The sequence below is a fragment of the Sebastes fasciatus genome, chromosome 11, assembly GCF_043250625.1.
Source record: "Sebastes fasciatus isolate fSebFas1 chromosome 11, fSebFas1.pri, whole genome shotgun sequence".
NCBI classification, from domain to species: domain Eukaryota; kingdom Metazoa; phylum Chordata; class Actinopteri; order Perciformes; family Sebastidae; genus Sebastes; species Sebastes fasciatus.
The window spans coordinates 35,162,319-35,187,565 of record NC_133805.1 but is presented as its reverse complement, the minus strand read 5'-3'; the positions used below and the strand labels follow the sequence as shown (position 1 = coordinate 35,187,565).

The following is a 25,247-nucleotide window of genomic DNA, read 5'->3' as shown; positions in this document are numbered from 1 at the left end:
GGCCATTTCATGAAAGAAAGACTTATACCTGCCAGCAGTGTGGCATGCCTAAGACATTTAAGTACAGCCACACAAGCCGAAATGGCAAACAGTTCTGTACCCTTTCAAATGAGGGCGAGGGCAAGACTGCGGAGCAGTGGTTGGCGGAGCAGAGGGCTGCTGACGTGGCCACCGTTGCCAGCGAAGCCACCGCTGCCTGCGTTGCTGCCCTTGCTGCCATCACCAGCACCACCACCGACGACGCCCCCACCAATACATGCTTCCGATGCATCCGATGCCTCTACCTCTGCTATTTCTGCCGCCTCCTCCGATGCCTCTACCCCTGCCGCCACCTCCGATGCCTTTGATTGATTGATTGATTGATTTCTTTCTTTCTTTCCTTTTTTAGTGACTGACTGTTGTGTGTGTGTTTCCTCAAACTCTCTCAAAGCCTCTTGCCCCATGTGTGGTGGTCCTGCAGGTCAAAGGGGATTCTACAGCTTCAGAGGTCATCAGTTCTGCAAGGTGGCGGCAGCAGGACGAATGACTCTGAAGCAGTGGATGAAGACCTGCATCCCCAGGACCACCATCTGGAGGCTGTAGAAGAAGTGGAAGGCCATGCGGGAAGGCTCTTTGCCGCCCCCGAAACAGAGGACCTGCCGCCAGTTTGGCCAACAAAGGGCGAAAGCCACTGTCCACAGTCTCTACAGAAAGACCAGGGAGACGTCCTGCGCGGTGTCAGACCTAAAGGGCAGGACTGTGGAGCAGTGGCTGACAGAGAAGAGAGGGGGCATCACAACAGCAGCACTTTTAAAATCCTAGGAGGAGGAGGAAGAGAAAGAGATAGACTCCTATGTGTGTATATATATGTGTGTGTGTATATAATATATTGTTTTTTAATTTTATATATTTATGTTGCATTTTGGTTTGCTGTGTTTGTGTGTGTTTTTTCTAAATAGAGTTGGTCATCTTTACAAAAACTAACTGGTTATTGGTTTACCTCCAGCATGTGGTCATGGAACCACAAGTTCAATATATTATAGAACATGAATACGGAGGTCATTATTCAACCAAATGACTACTTTAAAGTACAGAAACACAACAATGAACTGTTTTCAAAATGAGAACAGCGAAAGGAGTTCAGTTTAGACAATGTGGACAATGTGTCCAGATGGAGCTGTGATGATGGTGATGATGGTGATGATGATGAGATATCCATCCATCCATCCATCTTCAACCGCTTATCCGGGATCGGGTCGCGGGGGCAACAGCTCCAGCAGGGGACCCCAAACTTCCCTTTCCCGGGCCACATTAACCAGCTCTGACTGGGGGATCCCGAGGCGTTCCCAGGCCAGAGTAGAGATATAATCTCTCCATCTAGTCCTGGGTCTTCCCCGTGGTCTCCTCCCAGCTGGTCGTGCCTGGAACACCTCCCAAGGGAGGCGCCCAGGAGGCATCCTTGCTAGATGCCCGAACCACCTCAACTGGCTCCTTTCGACGCAAAGGAGCAAGGACTCTACTCCGAGTCCCTCACGGATGACTGAGCTTCTTACCCTATCTCTAAGGGAGACGCCAGCCACCCTCCTGAGGAAACCCATTTCGGCCGCTTGCACCCGCGACCTCGTTCTTTCGGTCATGACCCAACCCTCATGACCATAGGTGAGAGTAGGAACGAAGATTGAACGGTAGATCGAGAGCTTTGCCTTCCGGCTCAGCTCTCTTTTCGTCACAACGGTGCGGTAAAGCGAATGCAATACCGCCCCTGCTGCTCCGATTCTCCGACCAATCTCACGTTCCATTGTCCCCTCACTCGCGAACAAGACCCCGAGATACTTAAACTCCTTCACTTGGGGTAAGGACTCATTCCCTACCCGGAGTAGGCAAACCACCGGTTTCCTGCTGAGAACCATGGCCTCAGATTTAGAGGTGCTGATTCTCATCCCGACTGCGTCACACTCGGCTGCGAACCGATCCAGTGAGTGCTGGAGGTCGCAGACCGATGATGCCAACAGGACCACATCATCTGCAAAAAGCAGCGATGAGATCCTCAGCACACCGATCTGCAAACCCTCCTCCACCCGACTACGCCTCGATATCCTGTCCATGAATATCACGAACAGGATTGGTGACAAAGCGCAGCCCTGGCGGAGGCCAACCCCCACCGGAAACGAGTCCGACTTATTGCCGAGGATCCGAACACAGCTCTCGCTTTGGGCGTACAGGGATTGGATGGCCCTGAGAAGTGCCCCCCTCACCCCATACTCCCGCAGCACCCCCCACAGTATCTCCCGGGGGACCCGGTCATATGCCTTCTCCAAGTCCACAAAACACATGTAGACTGGATGGGCATACTCCCAGGCCCCCTCCAGGATCCTTGCGAGAGTGAAAAGCTGGTCCGTTGTTCCACGGCCAGGACGGAATCCGCATTGTTCCTCTTCGATCTGAGGTTCGACTATCGGCCGAACCCTCCTTTCCAGCACCTTGGAGTAGACTTTACCAGGGAGGCTGAGCAGTGTGATACCCCTGTAATTGGCACACACTCTCTGGTCCCCCTTTTTGAAAAGGGGAACCACCACCCCGGTCTGCCACTCCTTAGGCACTGTCACCGACTTCCACGCGGTGTTGAAGAGACGTGTCATCCAAGACAGCCCCTCCCCACCCAGAGCCTTCAGCATTTCTGGGCGGATCTCATCAACCCCCGGGGCTTTGCCACTGTGGAGTTGTTTGACTACCTCAGTGACTTCCACCAGGGTAATTGATGATGGTCCCCCATCAGCTTCCAGCTCTGCCTCTACCATAGAGGGCGTATTGGTCGGATTCAGAAGTTCCTCAAAGTGCTCCTTCCACCGCCCGATTACCTCCTCAGTTGAGGTCAACAGTGTCCCATCCTTACTGTACACAGCTTGGATGGTTCCCCGTTTCCCCCTCCTAAGGTGCCGGATGGTTTTCCAGAAGCACTTTGGTGCCGACCGAAAGTCCTTCTCCATGGCTGCTCCGAACTCCTCCCACACCCGCTGCTTTGCCTCCGTCACGGCAGTGGCTGCTGCTCTTCGGGCCCGTCGGTACCCTGCAACTGCCTCCGGAGACCTCCGAGATAACATATCCCGGAAGGCCTCCTTCTTCAGTCGGACGGCTTCCCTGACCACCGGTGTCCACCACGGTGTTCGAGGATTGCCGCCCCTTGAGGCACCTAAGACCTTAAAACCACAGCTCACCGCCGCAGCTTCAGCAATGGAAGCTTTGAACATCGTCCACTCGGGTTCAATGCCCCCAACCTCCACAGGGATGCCAGAAAAGCTCCGCCGGAGGTGTGAGTTGAAGATCTCTCGGACAGGGGCCTCCTCCAGACGTTCCCAGTTCACCCTCACTACGCGTTTGGGCTTACCAGGTCTGTCCAGAGTCTTCCCCCACCCTCTGACCCAACTCACCACCAGATGGTGATCAGTTGACAGCTCCGCCCCTCTCTTCACCCGAGTGTCCAAAACATGCGGCCTCAGATCAGATGATACGATTACAAAATCGATCATCGACCTTCGGCCTAGGGTGCTCTGGTACCACGTACACTTATGAGCATCCTTATGTTCGAACATGGTGTTCGTTATGGACAATCCATGACTAGCACAGAAGTCCAACAACAAACGACCACTCGGGTTTAGATCAGGGAGGCCGTTCCTCCCAATCACGCCACTCCAGGTGTCTCCATCGTTGCCCACGTGCGCGTTGAAGTCTCCCAGGAGAACTATGGAGTCCCCTACTGGAGTCCCATACAGGACTCCATTCAGGGTCTCCAAGAAGGCCGAATACTCCGAACTGCTGTTTGGTGCATACGCACAAACAACAGTCAGAGTTTTCCCCCCCATAACCCGAAGGCGTAGGGAGGCGACCCTCTCGTCCACCGGGGTAAACTCCAACGTAGCGGCACTCAGCCGGGGATTTGTGAGTATCCCCACACCCGCCCGGCGCCTCACACCATGGGCAACTCCAGAGAAGAATAGAGTCCAACCCCTATCCAAGAGTACGGTTCCAGAACCGAGGCTGTGCGTAGAGGTAAGCCCTACCAGATCCAACTGGTAGCGCTCCACCTCCCGCACAAGCTCCGGCTCCTTCCCCCACAGAGAGGTGACGTTCCACGTCCCCAGAGCCAGCCTCTGCCGCCCGGGTCCAGTCCGTCGAGGTCCCTGGCCTTCACTGCCACCCGTGTGGCAGCGCACCCGACCCAAGCGGTTCTTCCTGCAGGTGGTGAGCCCACAGGATGGAGAGGAGGGGGGTGCCACGTTCCTTTTTCGGGGTATCCCCGGCCGGGCTCCGTGGCAAGCCCGGCCACCAGACGCTCGTTGACGGGCCCTCCGTCTGGGCCTGGCTCCAGACGTGGGCCCCGGGCTTCCTCCGGGCCGGGTAACTCCTCCTCTGCCTCGTGTCGTCATTGGGTTTTTTGTGAACCATTCTTAGTCCGGCCCCTCACCTAAGACCAATTTGCCATGGGAGACCCTACCAGGAGCACGAGGCTCCAGACAACACAGCCCTCAGGGTCATAGGGACACACAAACCTCTCCACCACGTTAAGGTGATGGTTCCCGGAGAGGCATGATGAGATAGAGTAGCAGAATTCCTGATGATTAGGAGTAGGAGGAGGAGGAGGAGGATGATGACGGGTAGACATAATGTATAGCACACTTCACAATAGCACTCTTACAGAGCTTGTCTTTTTTGGGAACACAAATACACCAATTTGAGGAACGAAATCACCAATTTGCAATTGAAGTTTCCCCAATTGCCCAACTTGCACATTGTTACGGATTTTCTTGCGCTATCAGTGCTTGATCTTTTCAGTTCTCCTTATAGCTAGTTCGCACCAGACAAATTTCAACCTGATTTTCGCTCCCCTTTCCGCCGCATGACAATATCCTCAGTCATTGGGAGACCCCAATGGATTTCGAATCCATCGCCTTAACCACTCGGCCACGACAACCTGTAAAACAGCCGTAAATACCAATTTCCCAAAATCTTCTGTATTTTCCCAATTGCTGAGAAGAACAGGGCATATCATTGTTCAGTTAAACGTCCACTTGGTTTTCTTGCCTTTGTGATGGTTGGTGCATTCTGAGCTGTCTGTTTCCTCATCACAACAGTCACCTTTAACCAGAAGCAGTCTTTCTCTAAACTTAACTACTAAGTTTTCCTGCCTAAACTAAACCCGTGATATAGAAGTGGCAGAGATAAACATGACAGACTTAATTCAAGAGCTCATTTCTGCAACAACCAGGCACTGCTGAGATTTGATACTGTCCACTAACAACGAGGACTGCTTTATCCCTAATTGTGGCACGTCAACGGACAGGTGGCGCTCTTCCAGTGTATACAGGGAATATACAGAGATATGGAATGAGCCTGTAGGTGTGAATGTGAGTGTGAATGGTTGTCTGTCTCTAGTGTCCGCCCTGTGATAGTCTGTCGATCTGTCCAGGGTGTACCCCGCCTACCTTTACCATTTATCCATTACCTTGACACATTTCTCCATCCTTGCCTCATGTGGGAATCGAAGCCATGACCTTCTGCTCCGCAGCAAATACACAGGAGCAGAATCCCCCTTCCCTCTCAAACCATAACTTCCAGACTATAGTACTAACGCACCTCCTCTTGTTGGTGTTCATTCCGTTCTCTCTTCCATTGTTTCCAAAATGCTTCCCATTTTTCTTCATGTGTCTACTCAATCAACAATTACTGTCAAAGAATCCCTTTGTTTGCTTTGATACTGATGTTTTTTTTTAAGTTGTTGAACCTGCGCGGGGAGACCCCAATGGATTTCGAATCCATCGCCTTAACCACTCGGCCACGACAACCTGTAAAACAGCCGTAAATACCAATTTCCAAAAATCTTCTGTACTTTCCCAATTGCTGAGAAGAACAGGGCATATCAATGCAACGTACTTGTTCAGTTAAATGTCCACTTGGTTTACTTGCCTTTGTGATGGTTGGTGCATTCTGAGCTGTCTGTTTCCTCATCACAACAGTCACCTTTAACCAGAAGCAGTTTTTCTCTAAACTTAACTACTAAGTTTTCCCTTGATATAGAAGTGGCAGAGATAAACATGACAGACTTAATTTAAGAGCTCATTTCTGCAACAACCAGGCACTGCTGAGATTTGATACTGTCCACTAACTAACAAGGACTGCTTCATCCCTAATTGTGGCACGTCAACGGACAGGTCAGGTGGCGCTCTTGTATATAGGGAATATACAAAGATATGGAATGAGGCCGTAGGTGTGAATGTGAGTGTGAAAGGTTGTCTGTCTCTAGTGTCAGCTCTTTGAATGTCTGCTGATCTGTGCAGGGTGTACCCCGCCTTCGCCCAATGTCAGCTGGGATCCTTTACCATTTATCCGTTTGTCAGTAGAAGAAGAAAAGGACTGCGATGGCTGGGAATCTAACCCAGGTCAACTGCTTGGAAGGCAGCTATGCTCACCACTATACCACCATCGCTGCGCAAAAAAGTCTTCACACCAAATTTCCAAATTTCCAAAATCACTTAATAACTCGGCGTTACAAATGTCAACAAAAGCCCCAGATCAGAGGCAAAACGTCATTGGCTTGCCACTCGCACTTGGCATTCAAGCATCATGTGTGAACTGCTCAAAAACGCTCGCCGAGAGGCTCGCAGACATATTCCAGATATCTAGCATGCTAAATATCTGGACCTGTCGGGGACTCCTGCCAGAAGCTACAGCCAATGAGAGCGCAAGACAAGGGTTGAGGGGAAACCTCGGGTCACAGTAGGAATTTACTGCATGTCAAAACACCAAGTTTTGCAGTAAAGATATGGGATGACTTTGAAAGTCTTGTAGTGTGAACATAGCTATCCATATACTAACGTGCCCTACTCCCCCAGAGTCACCCTTTTACTGTGACCATAATACCTATTGGAGATGCCGGGGATTGAACCCGGGGCCTCATACATGCAAAGCATGCGGTCTACCACTGAGCACCTGAATAAAAGAAGAAATCTGACTAAAACACTGATGGTTAATCTGGTACGTTGCTTTGAAATCTGTGAAATGCAACTGCGATGGCCAGAAATCAAACCGGGGAAAGTGCTTGCACCACTATACCAGCAATCACAGTAGTACATTTGCTGCCTTAAGGCCCTGACTTTCTCAGCTCAGTCTTCTACTGATAAAGTCTGCTGTCCTGTGTGAGGCACTGTTGGGATTTGAACCCAAGATCTCCTGTTTACGAGACAGGCGCTTTAACCACTAAGCTACAGCACCACTGTTTTTTGCTGTCTTCTTCTCTCATATCAAAGCTGCATTCATTTCCAAAATGTAAAAAAGAGTTACAAATAGTTTAATACAGGAGCTGTCTGTTTCCTCATCACAACAGTCAACTTTAAACAGAACTACAGTCGTTCTCTAAACTTAACTACTGAGTTTTCCAGCCTAAAATAAACCCTTGATGTTGAGGTGGCAGAGACAAACATGACAGACTTTATTTAAGAGCTCATTTTTGCAACAACCAGGCACTGCTGGGATTTGAACCCAGGATCTCCTGTTTACTAGACAAGCACTTTAACCAACTAAGCCTCAGCACCTCCTGCAGTACTCGAATGAACATGGAAAACAGTTTCATGTGCATTCTACTTCTATTCTATTTCTATGATGTAAACATGAAATTTGTTTGTTTACAAGAAAACTAAACAGGGCACCTTTGACTTCTCACCATGCTGCAGTGATGTACAGGTGTACTCCGAGACCCTGTGACATCACTGTTGGTTGTGGTTTCAGGTGCATGCGATGCTGACTGTGGTCGGGGGTCAAACAAACTTGTATTGGGTAGTTCATATGAAATGCATTTAGTCCAAAGAGAGAGACAATCTCTGCAACCAAAAGGCACTGCTGGGATTTGAACCCAGGATCTCCTGTTTACAAGACTGCCGCTTTAACCACTAAGCCACAACACCTCTGATCTTGGTTGTCTTCTTCTCTCGTATCAAAGTTGCATACGGAGCAAGCCAATGAGTAATATCAAGAGGAAAAACACAGAGGGCTCTTCCCATTTTTCTTCTTGATCTCACCTGATCATTCCAATACACGGATATTTTCACAACGACATGGCCATCTGGAATATGTGGTCAGCAACTGCTTTATTTTATGTCCGTATCATAATAACGGCTTGTATATCCACCGTCCTCGGTCTTCCGGTTTCCCTTTTTGAATGACAAGTACACACTACCGCGACCTGCTGGTAGGAAGAGTTATTTCATCTCAGGCAGGCACAGAACGTACGTGCTAACTGGCCGTCGGCTGTAGTCTTTACGGTGTGTTCAAGTGCAACTTGTCGGTCAAAGCAAAGGTGACGTGAGGCGACGCAACAGGCGGCCTTCGTTGCCGCTAGTTCTTTGATGTTGGCTTGGTGTGTCCCCAGCTTTACTGCTTAATTCTAACAACAATACCAAGCAACAGTATACCAATACCACCATCACTGCGCTAAACTGTTATTACACAAAATTCACGAGCCCTGCTTTTGAAAAAAAGCACGGGGCTGTCACCTCTAATTACCTATTTTCAATATCGTATCAAACACAGTATCCAAAATTGGGTTTGATTGGCTGACAATTTGATTTTAAGAGACAACACACAAAACACACAAAGTGTCTACTAAATCAACAATTACTGTCAAAGAATCACTTTGTTTGCTTTGTTACTGATGTTTTGAAGTTGCACCTGAAAATTGCTCAGCAGGTAAGCCTACGCAAGTATCATTGGTGGGTTCCCACTGCGCCGGGAGACCCCAACGGGTGCTATCGGTGCTTGATCTTTTCAGTTCTCCATCGGCGTTCAAGCACCATGTGTGAACTGCTAAAAAACGCTTGCCGAGAGGCTCATCGATGCCTGGCACACACATTCCAGATATCTAGCTTGCGAAATATTCGAACCTGACGGGGACTTTCTGGGCATTGAGACTGAAACGAGCCCTGCATTTAAAAAATGCATGGGGTTGTCACCCTTTACTGACTCATTTTCGATATTGTATCGAACACAGTTTAAAAAATTGGGTTAGATTGAATACCAATCTTAAGGATTTTAAGAAACAACACACAAAATCAAGTGTCTACTCAATCAATAATTACTGTCAAAGAATCACTTTGTTTGCTTTGATACTGATGTTTCTTTCTAAGTTGTACCTGAAATGTCTCTGCTGGGAAGCCTACACAAGTATCAATGGTGCACTCCCGCTGCCGAAAAGTGTCTTTCGTTGTCGGCAGGATTTGAACGGGCAAGGGGAGACCCCAATGGATTTCAAGGCCATCACCTTAACCACTCGGCCACGACAACCTGCAAAACAACCGTAAATACCAATTTTCAAAAATGTTCTGAACTTTCCCAATTGCTGAGAAGAACAGGGCATATCAATGTAACGTACTTGTTCAGTTAAACGTCCACTTGGTTTTCTTGCCTTTGTGATAGTCGGTGCATTCTTTGCTTTGCGCTATCAGTGCTTGATCTTTTCAGTTGTCCTTATAGCTAGTTCGCACCGTACAAATTTCGCCCTGATTTTCCGCACCCCTTTCCACTGCTCGACAATATCCTCAGTCAGAGACAGCAGTTCTCCTCCCCTGCTGAACGCAGCCTGAGCCAAACCCTACTCTCCCTTCCTGAGTCGTATGCCAGAACTTCCATGATGCCAAAGGAAAAGTCCATCTCCGTAGCCTCCCGGAAATCAACATATGGTATGAATATCACATTTCATGGACGAATAACTCCCTATTACGAGATGCTGCTAATTTTGAATACTCCATTCTGCTGTGAAATAACAACTGCTGCTGCTTTACAACTTTCTGTCTTTCTTGGTGAATAATAAGCAGCTGGTAGAAAACACTACCCTACCTGTCACGGAATCGAAACCCTGTCTTCGGCGTGACAGGCAGAGATTCTGTCCGCTATACTAACGAGGACTGCTTCATCCATGTTTTTGGCACGTCAATGGACAGGTGGCGCTGTTCCAGTGTATACAGAGAAAATACAGAGATATGGAATGAGCCTGTAGGTGTGAATGTGAGTGTGATTGGTTGTCTGTCTCTAATGTCAGCCCTGTGATAGTCTGCCGATCTGTCCAGGGTGCACCCCGCCTTCGCCCAATGTCCAGCTGGGATCGGCTCCAGCTCCTCCACGACCCTGAATGGGATGAGCGGTTACAGATAATGGATGGATGGATGGATATAGGGAATGATTGAAGTTGAAGGACAGTGACACATTTTGGTTGTGTTGACTCTGGTAGACCACAGATGTGAAATGTGGATAAAACCACGTAAATGGACTATTCAATGTCATGTCATGCTGAATTTGCAGGTTACGCCTTTCAGCATTGACTTGGGGGTTTCTGTACCTCATTGGCTCAAATCTTTTTCTTTTTTGTGAATGTTGTTTTCATGCTGATAATGGGAGGACTGAAACCCATCTACAATAAACCCTTTTCAACAAATAACTAGATTCACGATGAAGGAGTGTTTCTAATAAAATATATTTATATTTCCTGTGCCTACTGCATTTACTGTCACTCAAATCCATGACACAGCAGCTGTGACTGACTCCAGTTTAAAATGTATCATCTGATCTCTCCAAGTCAACTAGCTGTTGACTTGGAGAGATCAGAAGTTTGGCATTTGAAATGTTTTCAGTGAAGTATGCAGGTGCATTAAGGCGGGCACGTACGTAAAAGGCCTTTTCGTCAGATTCTGTAGTGTAGTGGTCACGTTCGCCTCACACGCGAAAGGTCCCCAGTTCAAAACTTGGCGGAAACACATACCTCTGTACACCGTTATTCTCTATCACAGTCCAAGTCTGCAGAGTTAAATTCCTAGTAAACTGGCTATTAAGTGACTGTCCTGTGTGAGGAGCTGTCTGTTTCCTCATCACAACAGTCAACTTTTAACCAGAACCAGTCTTTCTCTAAACTAAAAGAGCAGGCACTGCTGGGATTTGAACCCAGGATCTCCTGTTTACTAGACAGGCACTTTAACCAACTAAGCCACAGCGCCTCCTGCAGTTGTTGCTCCATATTGCAGAAAGACAATAAACTAGTAAACATGGATGTAACTATACTGGATTTTAAACACTTTTTTTTTTGAGGAAGGTAATGGAGCTAAGTAGTGAACAGCTGGCTAGTTAGCTAGCTTGCTAATTCTGCCATGCTTTAATTCTACACTGGTTACAGAAAATGAGCCGAACAGCAAACTGGTGGCCAGTGGCAGCGCTGGGTCGGTCCCTCTGCCTCACTTCCCGCCACTCCGGAAAAGATCAAGCTACCTCTACTAAATAGCCAGCCATCGGTGACCGTCTCCGGAGCTGTGTCTGCTCTCTTCCCAGCGAGCTGGGACAACATCTTACTGTCCAACTGACGCACTGACGTGTGTTGTCACCATAACAATTAACAAAAATCAACATTTTCTTTTGCAGCAGTTGAATGACCACGGAAAACAGTTTGATGTGCATTCTACTTCTATTCTATTTCTATGATGTAAACATGAACTTTGTTTGTTCACAAGAAAACTAAACGGGGCACCTTTAACTTCTCACCATGCTGCAGTGATGTACAGGTGTACTCCGAGACCCTGTGACATCACTGTTGGGTGTGGTTTCAGGTGCATGCGATGCTGACTGTGGTCAGAGGTAAAACAAACTGGTATTGGGTAGTTCATATGAAATGCATTTAGTCCAAAGAGAGAGACAATCTCTGCAACCAAAAGGCACTGCTGGGATTTGAACCCAGGATCTCCTGTTTACAAGACAGGCACTTTAACCAACTAAGCCACAGCACCTCCTAAAGCTGCAGCTCCCCGTTGCAAGAAGACAACGGGCTAGTAAACATGGCCGTAAACAGTACTGGATTTAAAACACTTAAAAACTCACTGATAGCTTCTTCCATTCTGTCTGTTTCTTCAATCCAACAGTCAACATTTAACTGTCAACCGTCAACAAAAACAGTCGCGACATGATGAAAACAGAGCCATGTTTCATAATTTTCACCATCTTAACCTCATCATTCACAACACAACACAAAATTGCCATTTATGATTTAAGGAAAATGGCCTCAAGGGTGGAAGTAACAAAAAATAATTGATGAAAATGCATACACTGTAAAAAATAAAAACATGTTGTTTTTACGAAAAAACTGGCAGCTGTGGTTGCCAGAATTATTATGTACAGTGAAAATGTAAACAACTTTACAGAACAACTTGCACATTTTACAGTTTAGAACTGTCGTAATTTACAATTTCAATCGGTAAATCCAACAGCCCTTCTCTGCTGTATTGGCATTGCCACGCTACTATTAGACTAATTATTTCAGTAAGATTTTCATGCACTTATTGTACATTGAATCCCATTTAATTTAACTGAAAAAACACCAAACAAGAAAACACTGTTTAACTGAATTTTCATACAAAATTTTACTCAAAAGTTGTTTATAACATAGTGTCTTTTTAAGTATTAATGACTAGTTTTACAGTGAAAGCAACATCTAAATACTGCAACTTAATTTTCTGTGAAATTTAACCATTACAATTTAAAGGCATAAAATGCTGTTCAATGACTCCTATCAATCTCAGATATATTTTTAAATTTTTTCATTGCCTGTTGGGATTATTGCTCAGTGAAAAATATAAACTGTTTCTATATATTACAGGTAGATTGAACACTTATGTTAGACAATGTCATTTAAACTCCACTGCCTTCTTAAAAATGTTTGACTTTTACCAGAAGTTTGAAAAATGCAACCCAGAGTACACAGATTAAGCATTTTAAATTTGAAAAGCAAAGCTATATATATCTTAAAAGTTATTGTACTGAAAGAAAAAAGAAATAATAACTTGCCTTTCCAGGAATATACTTACCTCCGAGCAGCAACAATAACATCTGTCATTTCTCAACATATTCGTAATATGTACTTCACAAACATTAGAATAGAGAGCATGTGACCGATAAGTAATCATCCTAAAATGCCTTAAAGGGACTATTTGTAACTTTCAGAAATGCTTCTTAACAGTGACACCTGTGGCCTTGAAATCAACGAAAGTCAGCGTCGGGCTCGTGCTTGTGCTCGCTCTAAATAGACATGAACGAGCATCGCTCAAAACAGTGAGGCGACACACATCAGCTAAAAGCACAATATCCCTCTATATTTCAGCTGCTTGGCAGTAATGTTAGCTGACCAGACGAAGGTCTCTCCATGAATCAATGCTGATCCTAGTGTTGGCTTTTCCTGCTCAGCGCAGGCTTCAGCAGCGGGGCTCCTCAACGAGTTACGTTATCGCCTCCCGCCCGCTCGGCAGCCGAAGACACCGGCACCCGGTCGGTAACGTGACGATAACGTAACTCTGTTGGTCTGGAGGAGCTGCAGCATTTATTTCTGCACAAATGTCCACTCTACATTCACTAGATATTCTCAGAGCTAAACTAACTCTTCTGCAGTGTGGAGTGAGCGCGCGTTCACGTCTAGAGGTGGAGAGAGCTCTGATCTTATAATATGCTTTCCCTTAATCTCTAAAATATGATATTTTTGAAGAAAATTGGTTGTTCGAAAAAATAAATCATTATCATCAATGGACATGGAATATACCCCCAAATAGAGAATGACTCTACTGTTGGAATAAATGTTGTGTGTGTTCAGGTTCATCCTGAGATGCGTATCAAGTGTTCTGGTTGCAGCTGGGTCCATCGCCTACAATCAATCTGCACTAAGTAAGGGCTTAACATCATCAGGAATCTGAGTTAGAACACACACAGGTATAGAATCCAAGCCGTCATCAGTCATCATCACAGCTGATCATGGAAATTCAGTCTTATAAAGTCCTCCAAACCTATTGCTTCAAAATACACACACAGTTTCATATTAGTTCTAAAGATGGGGACATTTCATCGCATAAAAGACTTTTCATTACAACATTGATCCAGTAGATGTCACTTTGTGGCTGAAGTAAGAAGGAGCTGGCCCACATCAGCCCTCCATTAGGAATACAGCAGCATTATTAAACACTGCTAAGAGGACTGTTGATGTGACCACTACCATTTCTACTATACTCTAATTGTTTTCTTAATCCTGTCACACACAATTTATCTGATGTTTGCCACGTCCATCACTTGTCACATCCAAATGACATCAGGAACAAGACATAAGAAGACTAGTGAATGCAATCTGAAAATGACAAACACTTGCCTTTTTCTCTCTAAATGATATTCAGGGTTCTGTTACATAGCTATTGTACTATAGCCATACCTGAACATATAGCCCACTGTATATGTAGCTTATGAAGATGTTTCTACCTGTGAGCTGTATTGTATTCCACTGTGTAGAGTGTGTTGGATCGGCCAGTTGTTGTTTAAAGAGAGATCAGGGTCGGTTTAAAAGCCATTTAAAGAAAATTCAGAGATTTGTTTCTAAACACATTATGAATGTTGGAAAATAATGACTGAAAATATGTTGCAAAGACTGTGAACATTGTAGTACTGGATTGTGGAGTTAGACCGTTACAGTGTTTTTCGCCAGTTTTGTGTTCAGGATTTTTTAAGCGGGGCTGAAATCATGGCTCGATGACGCAGTGGAGCCATCCTTAACATAACCCCACCCGTCTTCAGAAACCTGAACCCTTTTTGAAAACAAAACAGAAACCTAGACATTTATCAAAGGTAAACTTGGCTAGCTCAGTCAGTAGAGCATGAAACTCAAACTCTCAGCGTAGTGGGATTGAGCTTCATATCGAGCGTTGGCATGCATGTCACTATTTTTGTAATCCATCCCATGTCCTATGTATATTTATTCTTTTTCTGTACAAAAAATGTATAATCTTAAAAAAAAAAAGAAACTGACAAGGTGTCAGAGTATGGAGTACCAGGGCCACGAATGTCTTTGAGAGTACCAGGACCACAAAAGCAAGCACTTTGTCTGGGTGAGGGGCGCTGTAAAGCTCGCGGCAGCGAAGCCGTGAGCCACTCTCGCCTTGAGCCTTTCCAAGCCGACCGACCGCCTCGAATGAAATCGTCCTGGCAGGGGTCAGCCAAGACCGAGGAGAGGTCCCGCGAGGGGATCCTCCCACACCGAGCGGCCGTCCCTAACCCGGCGAGTTGAATCACCCGGGCAGACTGTAAGACAGGGGCCGTTCCCGGTCCTCACAACGTCCGCGGGCTGAGCCTAGATCAGAAGGACTCCCCAATCCGCCCGTCGGACAGCTATTCGGCGCTGGGCTTTTCCCTCTTCGCTCGCTGCTACCGAGGAATCCTGACAGGCTGCACCTTCCCCGCATGTGGGTGTGGTTTCAGCCATGGACGTATTAAGAGAGGTTTCAGGTTTCAGCGCCTCCAGCAACACGCCCCCAGTGTCTCAGAGCAGAGAATACTGATGATTTTTCCACGATTTTTAAAGCTCATTTTATATACTTGCCGATTCATTTAATCATTCACATTTGGCTGGGTGGTTAGTAACACATTTTTTCTGTGGTGTGACAAACCCAGAATGCATATTTATTTTTGCTTTACACGGACTTTAAGGCATAAGCCATATAGTCGTTCGTCTAGGACGCCAGCTTCTGGGGGGGGGCTGGTCGCCCTCTAAATAATAATAATGATGATTATAATTTTAAAAAAATGCTATTTTAAAAAATAAAGAAAGAAAGAAAGAAATAATGTTTCACCCCTATATCACTCTCTCTCAAAATTTCATTCGCCCAGCCGCAGTTAGATCCCCAGCTCCATCAGTCCACATGTCGAAGTGTCCTTGAGCACTGAACCCCCAAATGTCTCCTGAAGTCTGAGCCATTGGTGTGTGAATGAGTATTTAGATCAGATCCTGATGGGCAGGTTGGCTCCTTGCATGACAGCCTGTTATGTTCTGGTTAACAAAACTTGGACCCAAAAGCAGCACACACTAGTCAAGTTTAAAGTTGTAACAAAAGATGAATTTATTAATAATAATAAATTGAACAGTGGACAGGACTGGGGGTCCTCAGAGTCCGACATGGCTGGGATTAAGACTAAAAGTCTTAAAGGGAGCGTGGAGCATGGGGAATGGGGTTCCAGTGATCCCCCAGATGGTGATTCCAGTCCACTTGTGATCTGAGAAGCAATGATGTCAGAGAGTGAGCAGGTAGGTACAGCAGGAAGCGGAGGCAGCTGACAGGTATGTAATACCACTAGGACAAAAGGACAAAAACTGGATGAGTACAAAAAAGGTACAAGGGGAGCAGAGACAAAGTCAAAACTAGCAAAGTAAGGTAAGTGAGCCTGAATGCGTTACTACCACTGTGGCGACGAAAACGATCTGGCGATGAATGGCAGGAAGACCAGGGTTGATATACTGCAGAGTGTGTCTTGATTGAGTGATTGGTGTCAGCTGCTCCAGCAGCCACCACCCAGGAGAAGGACAAGGAGATGGCCACACCTCCTTACAAACAGATTAGACTGACAGGGTAAAACACACAGGAGACAAAAGGACAGGGAAACAGAGGAAACACAGGGAAAACTACTAGACTGCCAGGTGATAACACGATACAGCCTCTGCCATCAGTGTATGAATGTGTGTGTGTATGGGTGAATGCTGACATGTAGTCTAAAGAGCTTTGAGTGGTGGGAAGACTAGAAAGGAGCTATATAAAAGTCCATTTACCATTTGTTTATTTATATTATCACAAATACAGTTATTTGTGAAAATTAAAATCATATTTTTTGTCTTAAAACCATTGTGATGTCTGATGTGTGTTTACGGGGCTAGGGTTAGGGTTCTGGGGGGTTGAACGGTGTAAAACAATTTCATTTTTGTTGCAATCCCCTAACCTAACTGCAATTTATCCTTTGTTTCTATGGTATCCTGTTTAATTGGTCTATAGCTTTTTTTCTTTCTTTTTGTTTAATAAATAAAAAAAATATTCAGATTTCATGCCTGTTCATGCCTTATTTAGAGCCCTATATAAATAAGTTTGCAGTATGAAATGTGGTAAAATTGGCAGTAGTTGTAGCAGCAGTGAGTGGCTGTAGTTTACCTGTTGCCTGGACCAATCAGAGGCAGGGATTCAGATTATAGGCGGGGGTTAGGGGGGGTGCTGAAGGAGAGAAAGAGAAAGAGAGAGAGAAAGAGGAGGAGAGGATGAGGACGAGAGAGGATGTGCTGAAGTCTGACCAGCAGCCCAGCAGGAGAGACAGACACACCGCTGAGACTACTTCTGTGCAAGAGAGAGACAGAGACAGATCGGAAGAGCTCGGGTTTTAGCCGAGCAGAGCCGAAGGAGGTTCCATCCTCACCGGGTCCGAGCCATGCCGGTGAGACGAGGCCATGTGGCGCCACAGAACACTTTCCTGGATACCATCATCCGCAAGTTCGAGGGACAGAGTAAGTAGACCCGAGAGGGTCCGTCACAACCGTTTGATTTCACCACTAGACATTTAATAAACACTTCATTTACTAAAATACTATTACCTAAATATTCCTGGATTATTAGTTTATTGTATGGGGATGAAATGTACCTTTTCTGTTTACAGCAGGAGAAACACTAGTGTTTTTTGTTTGTTTGTTTTCTTACCAAAGGCTGGAATATTTATGCTCATTATATCTAATGAACTGTTTACTTTTAAAACAGGCAAATAATCATAATAATAATTAGGCTAGTAAAATGTTATTATGGCATTCAGAAAAAATATAGCCAATAAGATCACTTATGGCCTATGCAGCTGTTAACTTGTGAATTTTTAGTTTTCTAAGTAGTCCTACATTTTCTTACTTGTAAACTTGTGTTGAGTATGTATGAGTAATATACATGAATTAATAAATGATATTATATTATTATAGGTTAAGATACCCAGCAGTATATCGGGCGTCTTTGAGACTACTATAAAGTAGGTACTACGCTTTCGGATCGGTCGGGACGTATGAGCGGGGCAGAGGGGTACGCTCTAGGGCTGGGACGATTCACCTATCTCCCGATTCAATACTGTCACGATACTTGGGTGCCGATTCGATATGTATTGCGATTCAATATTGCGATTTATTGTTAACTTTTTTAACCCTAGACCATGGGAAAAAGTTGAATTATACACTTCTAGGGACTTTTACTTTACTTTTTAGAAAATATCTGAATTAATACAGTGAAAATGTTTGTCATGTATGTCATGAGAGATGTCCTGAAGTCAAATATATCAGTCATTGTCAGACATTATTTATTATTTCAGCAACACAAAAATCTAAAAATAAAGACATCTCTCACAAATTAATGGTATTTTCTTTTTAATTTATAAGGGACATGTAGTGTTTCATACCTCTGGTGAATATAATCCAATCAATCTTATTTCCATATATGTATTTTGTATATACTAGTGTATAGTGTCTATACAGTTTCCTTAGTTAACACCTTATTTTGAAAACCGAACGTAGTCACACGTGTATACTTCCTCTAATTTCGCCAAGGTGGTCTCTAGCTTTGCCATCAGCTCCGTTCTGTTTATCCATCCATGGTCAGCTCCATCGGGGCCGTTTGAATGCAGAGAACATACAGACGTAGGCAAAGTTGTTGGTAACGTTCCGTTAAAGAGAGAAAACCCCACAATGGTCACTGAAATAACTTGAAACTGACAAAAGTAATAATAAATAAAAATTTACTGAAAATGAACTAATGAAAATCAGATATTGTTTTTGAATTGTGGTTCAACAGAATCATTTTAAAAAACAAACTGATGAAACTGGCCTAGACAAAAATGATGGTACCCCTAGAAAAGATGTAAAATAATTTGACCATAGGGACATATTAAACTAAGGTGAGTCCTGTAATTAGCATCACATGTATCTTCAAACTTGTAATCAGTCAGTCTGCCTATTTAAAGGGTGAAAAGTAGTCACTGTGCTGTTTGGTGTCATGGTGTGTACCACACTGAACATGGACCACAGAAAGCTAAGGAGAGAGTTGTCTCAGGAGATCAGAAAGAACATTATAGACCTTCATGTTAAAGGTAAAGGCTATAAGACCATCTCCAAGCAGCTTGACGTTCCTGTGACTACAGCTGCACATATTATTCAGAAGTTTAAGGTCCATGGGACTGTAGCCAACCTCCCTGGACGTGGCCGCAAGAGGAAAATTGATGACATATTGAAGAGACGGATAATACGAATGGTAACCAAAGAGCCCAGAACAACTTCCAAAGAGATTAGAGGTGAACTCCAAGGTCAAGGTACATCAGTGTCAGATCGCACCACCCGTCACTGTTTGAGCCAAAGTGGACTTAATGGAAAACAACCGAGGAGGACACCAAATCATAAAAAAGCGAGACTGGAATTTTCCAAAATGCATATTGACAAGCCACAAAGCTTCTGGGAGAATGTCCTTTGGACAGATGAGACAAAACTGGAGCTTTTTGGCAAGTCACATCAGCTCTATGTTCACAGACGAAGAGATGAAGCATCCAAAGAAAAGAACACTGTACCTAATGTGAAACATGGAGGAGGCTCGGTTATGTTATGGGGCTGCTTTGTTGCATCTGGCACAGGGTGTCTTGAATCTGTGCAGGGTGCAATGAAATCTCAAGACTATCAAGGCATTCTGGAGCGAAATGTGCTGCCCAGTGTCAGAAAGCTTGGTCTCAGTTGCAGGTCATGGGTCCTCAAACAGGATAATGACCCAAAACACATCTAAAAACACCCAAGAATGGCTAAGAACAAAACATTGGACTATTCTGAAGTGGCCTTCTATGAGCCCTGATCTAAATCCTATTGAACATCTGTGGAAGGAGCTGAAACATGCAGTCTGGAGAAGGCACCCTTCAAACCTGAGACAGCTGGAGCAGTTTGCTCACGAGGAGTGGGCCAACATACCTGTCAACAGGTGCAGAAGTCTCATTGAGAGTTACAGAAATCACTTGATTGCAGTGATTGCCTCAAAAGGTTGTGCAACAAAATATTAAGTTAATGTTACCATCATTTTTGTCTAAGCCAGTTTCATTAGTTTGTTTTTTTAAATGATTCTGCTGAACCATAATTCAAAAACAATATCTGATTTTCATTAGTTAATTTTCAGTGAATTTTTATTTATTATTACTTTTGTCAGTTTCAAGTTATTTCAGTGACCATTGTTGGTTTTTCTCTCTTTAACGGAACGTTACCAACAACTTTGCCTACGTCTGTAAATGTCAGTATATGGGTACGGATATGATGTCACGTTACTCAGACTACAACAATAAAAGCGGTAACGTCCTTCTACCTCCACATAGACCCAAATGAAGCAAATGTATCGATTCAGGCATTAAAAAATCTATTTCAAAATCATAAAAAATAAATTGTGATACATATGTGAATCAATTTTTTTCCCACCCCTAGCACGCTCACATGCACTAACATGCACTAAATCCACATGCGGTGTGTGTTGATGTTTCATTTAGTCAGACTATTTGGGTGGCATTTTTTAAGGTCCAATAATTTCAGTCTCAGGTATCAACTCCTTTCTTCTCTGTCCTCTTCCTCCACAGATCGAAAGTTTATCATCGCCAACGCACAGGTGGAGAACTGTGCCATCATCTTCTGTAATGACGCCTTCTGTGGGATGTGTGGTTACACCCGGGCTGAGGTCATGCAGAAGCCCTGCACCTGCAGCTTCCTGTATGGACCTCACACTAAGAGACCAGCGGTGGCCCAGATGACTAAAGCTCTGCTGGGAGCAGAGGAGAGGAAGGTGGAGATCTCCCTCTACACTAAAGATGGTACGATCCTGTCAACTCTCATTTTAATTGATTAACTCAGTCATTGTTTGTAGAGATTTAGGGTGCTTTCATATTAGGGACCCAGACCCGGATCCGAGTACACTTGTCCCCAAAGTCCAGTTCGATTGATTAGTGTGAACGCTCCGTTAAGTGGACTCGGGCACGGATCGATGAACTGTGCCCGAGTCCACTTGAAAGGTGGTCTGGAGTACGGATCACGTGTGCTCGGATTCGGTTCGCATCAGGTGTGAAAGCCAACCGTACCAAAACACGGAAGTGGACCGCTATCTAACTCGAGTAACGTTAGCAGTCAGCGAGTAGTTTTAAAATGGCAGGCCAGGGGGGAACGGGAGATTGTTTGTCTGTTTAGAATAGGAGAAAATAACACATTTGAACGGTTTTGAACATTTTGCATGGTTTTTGCCCCAAACTACATGTGATTATCATAAAGTGGGCATGTCTGTAAAGGGGAGACTCGTTTACATTCACATATCTTGAGGTCAGAAGTCAAGGGACCCCTTTGAAAATGGCCATGCCAGTTTTCCCTCGGCAAAATTTAGCCCAACTTTGCAACGTTATTTAGCGATCTCTGCTGACTAGAGGTTAACGTCACGTTTGCTGTAAAGGGGTATCGGGTGCGGTTGTATCGGAGTAGTTTTACGGTTATGATTACACGGGTGGTTATGCGCACAGTATTGGACCGGATACTGGTATCGGTATCAATGCATCCCTAATCATATTAATGTATATTATTATATGACTGATAAGGTTTGTTTAGGTTACACCACATTAACTACTTGATTAAGGTAATAGAATGACTGTAGTCATTGTTAAAAGAAATCAGGAGAGGTGATATGAACAGCAGTCACCTTTGTCACATAATCATATGTTGTTTTGGGCACTTGTGCAAATGACTAGTACAGGTATTTTCCTTATGAGAACTGTGTTCATCTCTCTTTGTGTTGCTTTAGTTCCTTTACTTTATTGTATATTGGACTCCTGTCTACCATGACATAGTTCCTATGAAAAGGCATGTTGTGTGTTGTGTTTTCCAAGTGACATTTTCAGAGTTTTCCACCTCATTTTTAAAATCCTTTCAAATCAGTAAATGAAGAGTTTTAGTCTGTTCCATTACCACCACTCTTCCTGGCCTCTGCCTCACACACGTAGACACACACTAACACACACATTGACAGTAGTCCACACTGAATGATAAATGATGTATTTCTATGTTAAAGGAACACATCCATCATCATCTGTCATTTCAAATTGACCCACTACATAGAAGGACATAGAGGAGAATATATCAGAGCTCTGGCTTATTTGGATCCATCAGCCGGAGTTTGTGATACCTTTGACCTCATCATCTTAATATCAGGTGATGAGTTGACCTTTGTAACTCAGTGTCAACATGGTGGCTCAATTAAATCAGGCTGTTCATATACAATATACAACATACTTATTATGAACTGTACAATAAGAAGGTAGACAAATAGAATAGTAATATAACTGTTTGAAATGTTATTTTTCTGCACTCTCAGAGGAACTTTCTTGTTCTCTTTGTTGTGCACCAGTGTTAATGTTGAGACAGTATAGATATGAAGGGTAGTAATTATCCAATGACGGATTTAATTTGAGACTAAATTTAGACCATAGACCAGTAAAAAGTGTGTCACAGTCTAATGTGGGAGCAGCTTAGTTATATTGCAGCCACAATGCAGATGAAGTCCACAGTCTATGAAGACGAGTCCAGGGAAACAGACTGCAGGATTGTGACCCATCAGTGATACCATGGTGATCACTGATGGGTTGTCACAGCACGCCCCTTGTTTAGACTTGTTAAGTTCGGAGCATTTTATGTGCAATGTACCTTTGACCTAATATTGGATGGCCTTTACATTCTTTATTTGTATGAAGGGTCGCATCATGAGTAGTAATACATCCATCCATTATATTCCGTCCATCCATCCATCTTCAACCGCTTATCCAGGGTCGGGTTGCGGGGGCAACAGCTCCATCAGGGGACCCCAAACATCCCTTTCCCGGTCCACATTAACTAGCTCTGACTGGGGGATGCCGAGGCGTTCCCAGGCCAGTGTGGAGATATAATCTCTCCACCTAGTCCTGGGTCTTCCCCGTGGCCTCCTCCCAGCTGGTCGTGCCTGGAACACCTCCCTAGGGAGGCGCCCAGGGTGCATCCTCACTAGATGCCCGAAACCACCTCAGCTTGCTCCTTTTAACGCAAAGGAGTAGTGGATCTACTCCGAGTCCCTCACGGATGACTGAGCTTCTCACCCTATCTCTAAGGGAGACGCCAGCCACCCTCCTGAGGAAACCCATTTCGGCCGCTTGTACCCACGATCTAGTTCTTTCGGTCATGACCCAGCCCTCATGACCATAGGTGAGAGTAGGAACGAAGATTGACCGGTAGATTGAGAGCTTTGCCTTCCGGCTCAGCTCTCTTTCCGTCACAACGGTGCGGTAAAGCAAATGCAATACCGCCCCCGCTGCTCCGATTCTCCGGCCAATCTCACGTTTCATCGTCCCCTCGCTCGCGAACAAGACCCCGAGATACTTGAACTCCTTCACTTGGGGTAAGGACTCATTCCCTACCCGTAGTAGGCAATCATTCGGTTTCCTGCTGAGAACCATGGCCTCAGATTTAGAGGTGCTGATCCTCATCCCGGCCGTTTCACACTCGGCTGCAAACCGATCCAGTGAGTGCTGGAGATCTCAGACCGATGATGCCAACAGGACCACATAATCTGCAAAAAGCAGCGATGAGATCATCAGCACACCGAACTGTAAACCCACCTCCCCCGACTACGCCTCGATATCCTGTCCATGAATATCACGAACAGGATTGGTGACAAAGCGCAGCCCTGGCGGAGGCCAACCCCCACCGGAAACGAGTCTGTCTTATTGCCAAGAACCCGAACACAGCTCTCGCTTTGGGCGTAGAGAGATTGGATGGCCCTGAGAAGTGACCCCATCACCCCATCCTCCCGCAGCACCCCCCACAGTATCTCCCGGGGGACCCGGTCATACGCCTTCTCCAAGTCCACAAAACTCATGTAGACTGGATAGGCATACTCCCAGGCCCCCTCCAGGATCCTTGCGAGAGTGAAGAGCTGGTCCGTTGTTCCACGGCCAGGACAGAATCTGACGGAATAATGGCAGATTCCATTATCTTGCATCCCCACCGTAGAAAAACGAGTACCGTCACATTTTCAGAATTTTGGCATCGACTTCGGACTATCGCTTCTCGTGAAATCCCTACTTGAAGTAGATCAGCACATTTGATGAAGTCGATGTACTTGCATGATTTTTGCAATTGGGGTTGTACCCACAAGGTTGAATGCATTTATTGTAAGTGGCTTTGGATAAAATCCAGCACTGTGATTGTGCTCAGCTGGACATGAAAGGAGAGAGTAATGTCTTTGAGTAGAGACTAATTCTGTTAAAGCCAATGATTTGAAAACACTGCCGATAATACAACATTGATTGGTTATTTTTTATTTGCATTTTGGACAGTACATTAAGGAGCAATGAATTGAGGAGAAAAGCCCCGTCTGAGAGTCCGAGTTCTGCGGTATAACATCATCGTTCCCTCAGTGTCTCTGCCGCAGCACAATATTGGAGAGTTCCCATTAACATTTAATCTGTCAATTTAGCAGCTCCTGACATTCACCTTTGTTATTGAGTTTATATTGTATTTCAACAATTCCCAGATTTATTGCTTTTGCCAGGAGACGAGGAGGCCGGAATTGTAAATGGCTTTAACAGACTGAGGATATGGCTGTGTGGGATGATTACTGATTCAGGAGCAATGGAGGTAGCTGACACAGCACTTCTAGTTTAACAGTAAATTGGAATTTTTGCTGACCATCATTAGTTCTTCGATGCCTCAGACTGCGCTGTATTTTCAGAATGTTTCCTATTACAAGAAAAAGAATAGAATTAGGTTGATTACTAGCGTGGATATGTGAGCATTTTTCTTATATTTCATAGAACTCAGTATTTCATCCAAAACTGAAGGGAATCTGAGAGATGAATGAGCCCCATCTACAAACATTCATATCACCTGGCAGAAGAAAAAGAAGAAATGAAGCTAGCGCCAACTGCCAGTGTTTCCTACTGTGTACCATTGTGTTTACTAAGGAGAGGGAGTATTAAGGCAGTGTAGAGGGCCGTACACGTGTGTCAACTATTACTGTCTGGTATAAACAGGTCTTCTGCTGACTTTGTAATAGAAGAGAACACTGATTATTTTCTTGTAGGGCCTTTCTTGGTGTCTAAATTGGTAAGGCTATGGAATTTGGGGTAAGTATATGAACAAACAAGGCTACACTGTAGGTGTGGAGGTGTGGCATTTGAAAGTCAAATTCAGATATCACATATCTACAACTAACACTTGTGTAAAGTACAACACACTATGGCCCTAAGCGTCATTCATTACACTAAAATTATTGTTATCAATAACTTATAGAAACATTGCATGCAACAGTCAATAATAATAATTTCCAAAATCACAACAGGTTTTTATC

At 44.8% G+C, this 25,247-nt stretch overlaps 1 protein-coding gene and 5 non-coding genes across 6 annotated transcripts in view; 1 reads left to right on the top strand and 5 right to left on the bottom strand.

Annotated features, from left to right (window-relative positions):
• Positions 1–7,172: 7,172 nt before the first annotated feature.
• trnat-cgu (transfer RNA threonine (anticodon CGU)) lies at positions 7,173–7,245 on the bottom strand. Its single transcript has one exon. It is a non-coding gene; the product is annotated as a tRNA-Thr (tRNA).
• A 246-nt stretch (positions 7,246–7,491) lies between these two features.
• On the bottom strand, positions 7,492–7,565 carry trnat-agu (transfer RNA threonine (anticodon AGU)). The gene has a single exon. It is a non-coding gene; the product is annotated as a tRNA-Thr (tRNA).
• Positions 7,566–7,861: 296 nt separating this feature from the next.
• On the bottom strand, positions 7,862–7,934 carry trnat-ugu (transfer RNA threonine (anticodon UGU)). Its single transcript has one exon. It is a non-coding gene; the product is annotated as a tRNA-Thr (tRNA).
• Positions 7,935–10,938: 3,004 nt separating this feature from the next.
• Positions 10,939–11,012, bottom strand: trnat-agu (transfer RNA threonine (anticodon AGU)). The gene has a single exon. It is a non-coding gene; the product is annotated as a tRNA-Thr (tRNA).
• A 706-nt stretch (positions 11,013–11,718) lies between these two features.
• trnat-ugu (transfer RNA threonine (anticodon UGU)) lies at positions 11,719–11,792 on the bottom strand. The gene has a single exon. It is a non-coding gene; the product is annotated as a tRNA-Thr (tRNA).
• Positions 11,793–17,123: 5,331 nt separating this feature from the next.
• Positions 17,124–25,247, top strand: part of LOC141777788 (voltage-gated inwardly rectifying potassium channel KCNH6-like) — a 57,117-nt gene continuing 48,993 nt past the window's right edge. The window contains exons 1-2 of the mRNA XM_074652343.1: positions 17,124–17,350; positions 20,470–20,700. Coding sequence (XP_074508444.1) covers positions 17,275–17,350; positions 20,470–20,700 — 307 coding nt within the window. The 5' untranslated portion in view covers positions 17,124–17,274. The remainder of the gene's footprint in view (positions 17,351–20,469; positions 20,701–25,247) is intronic.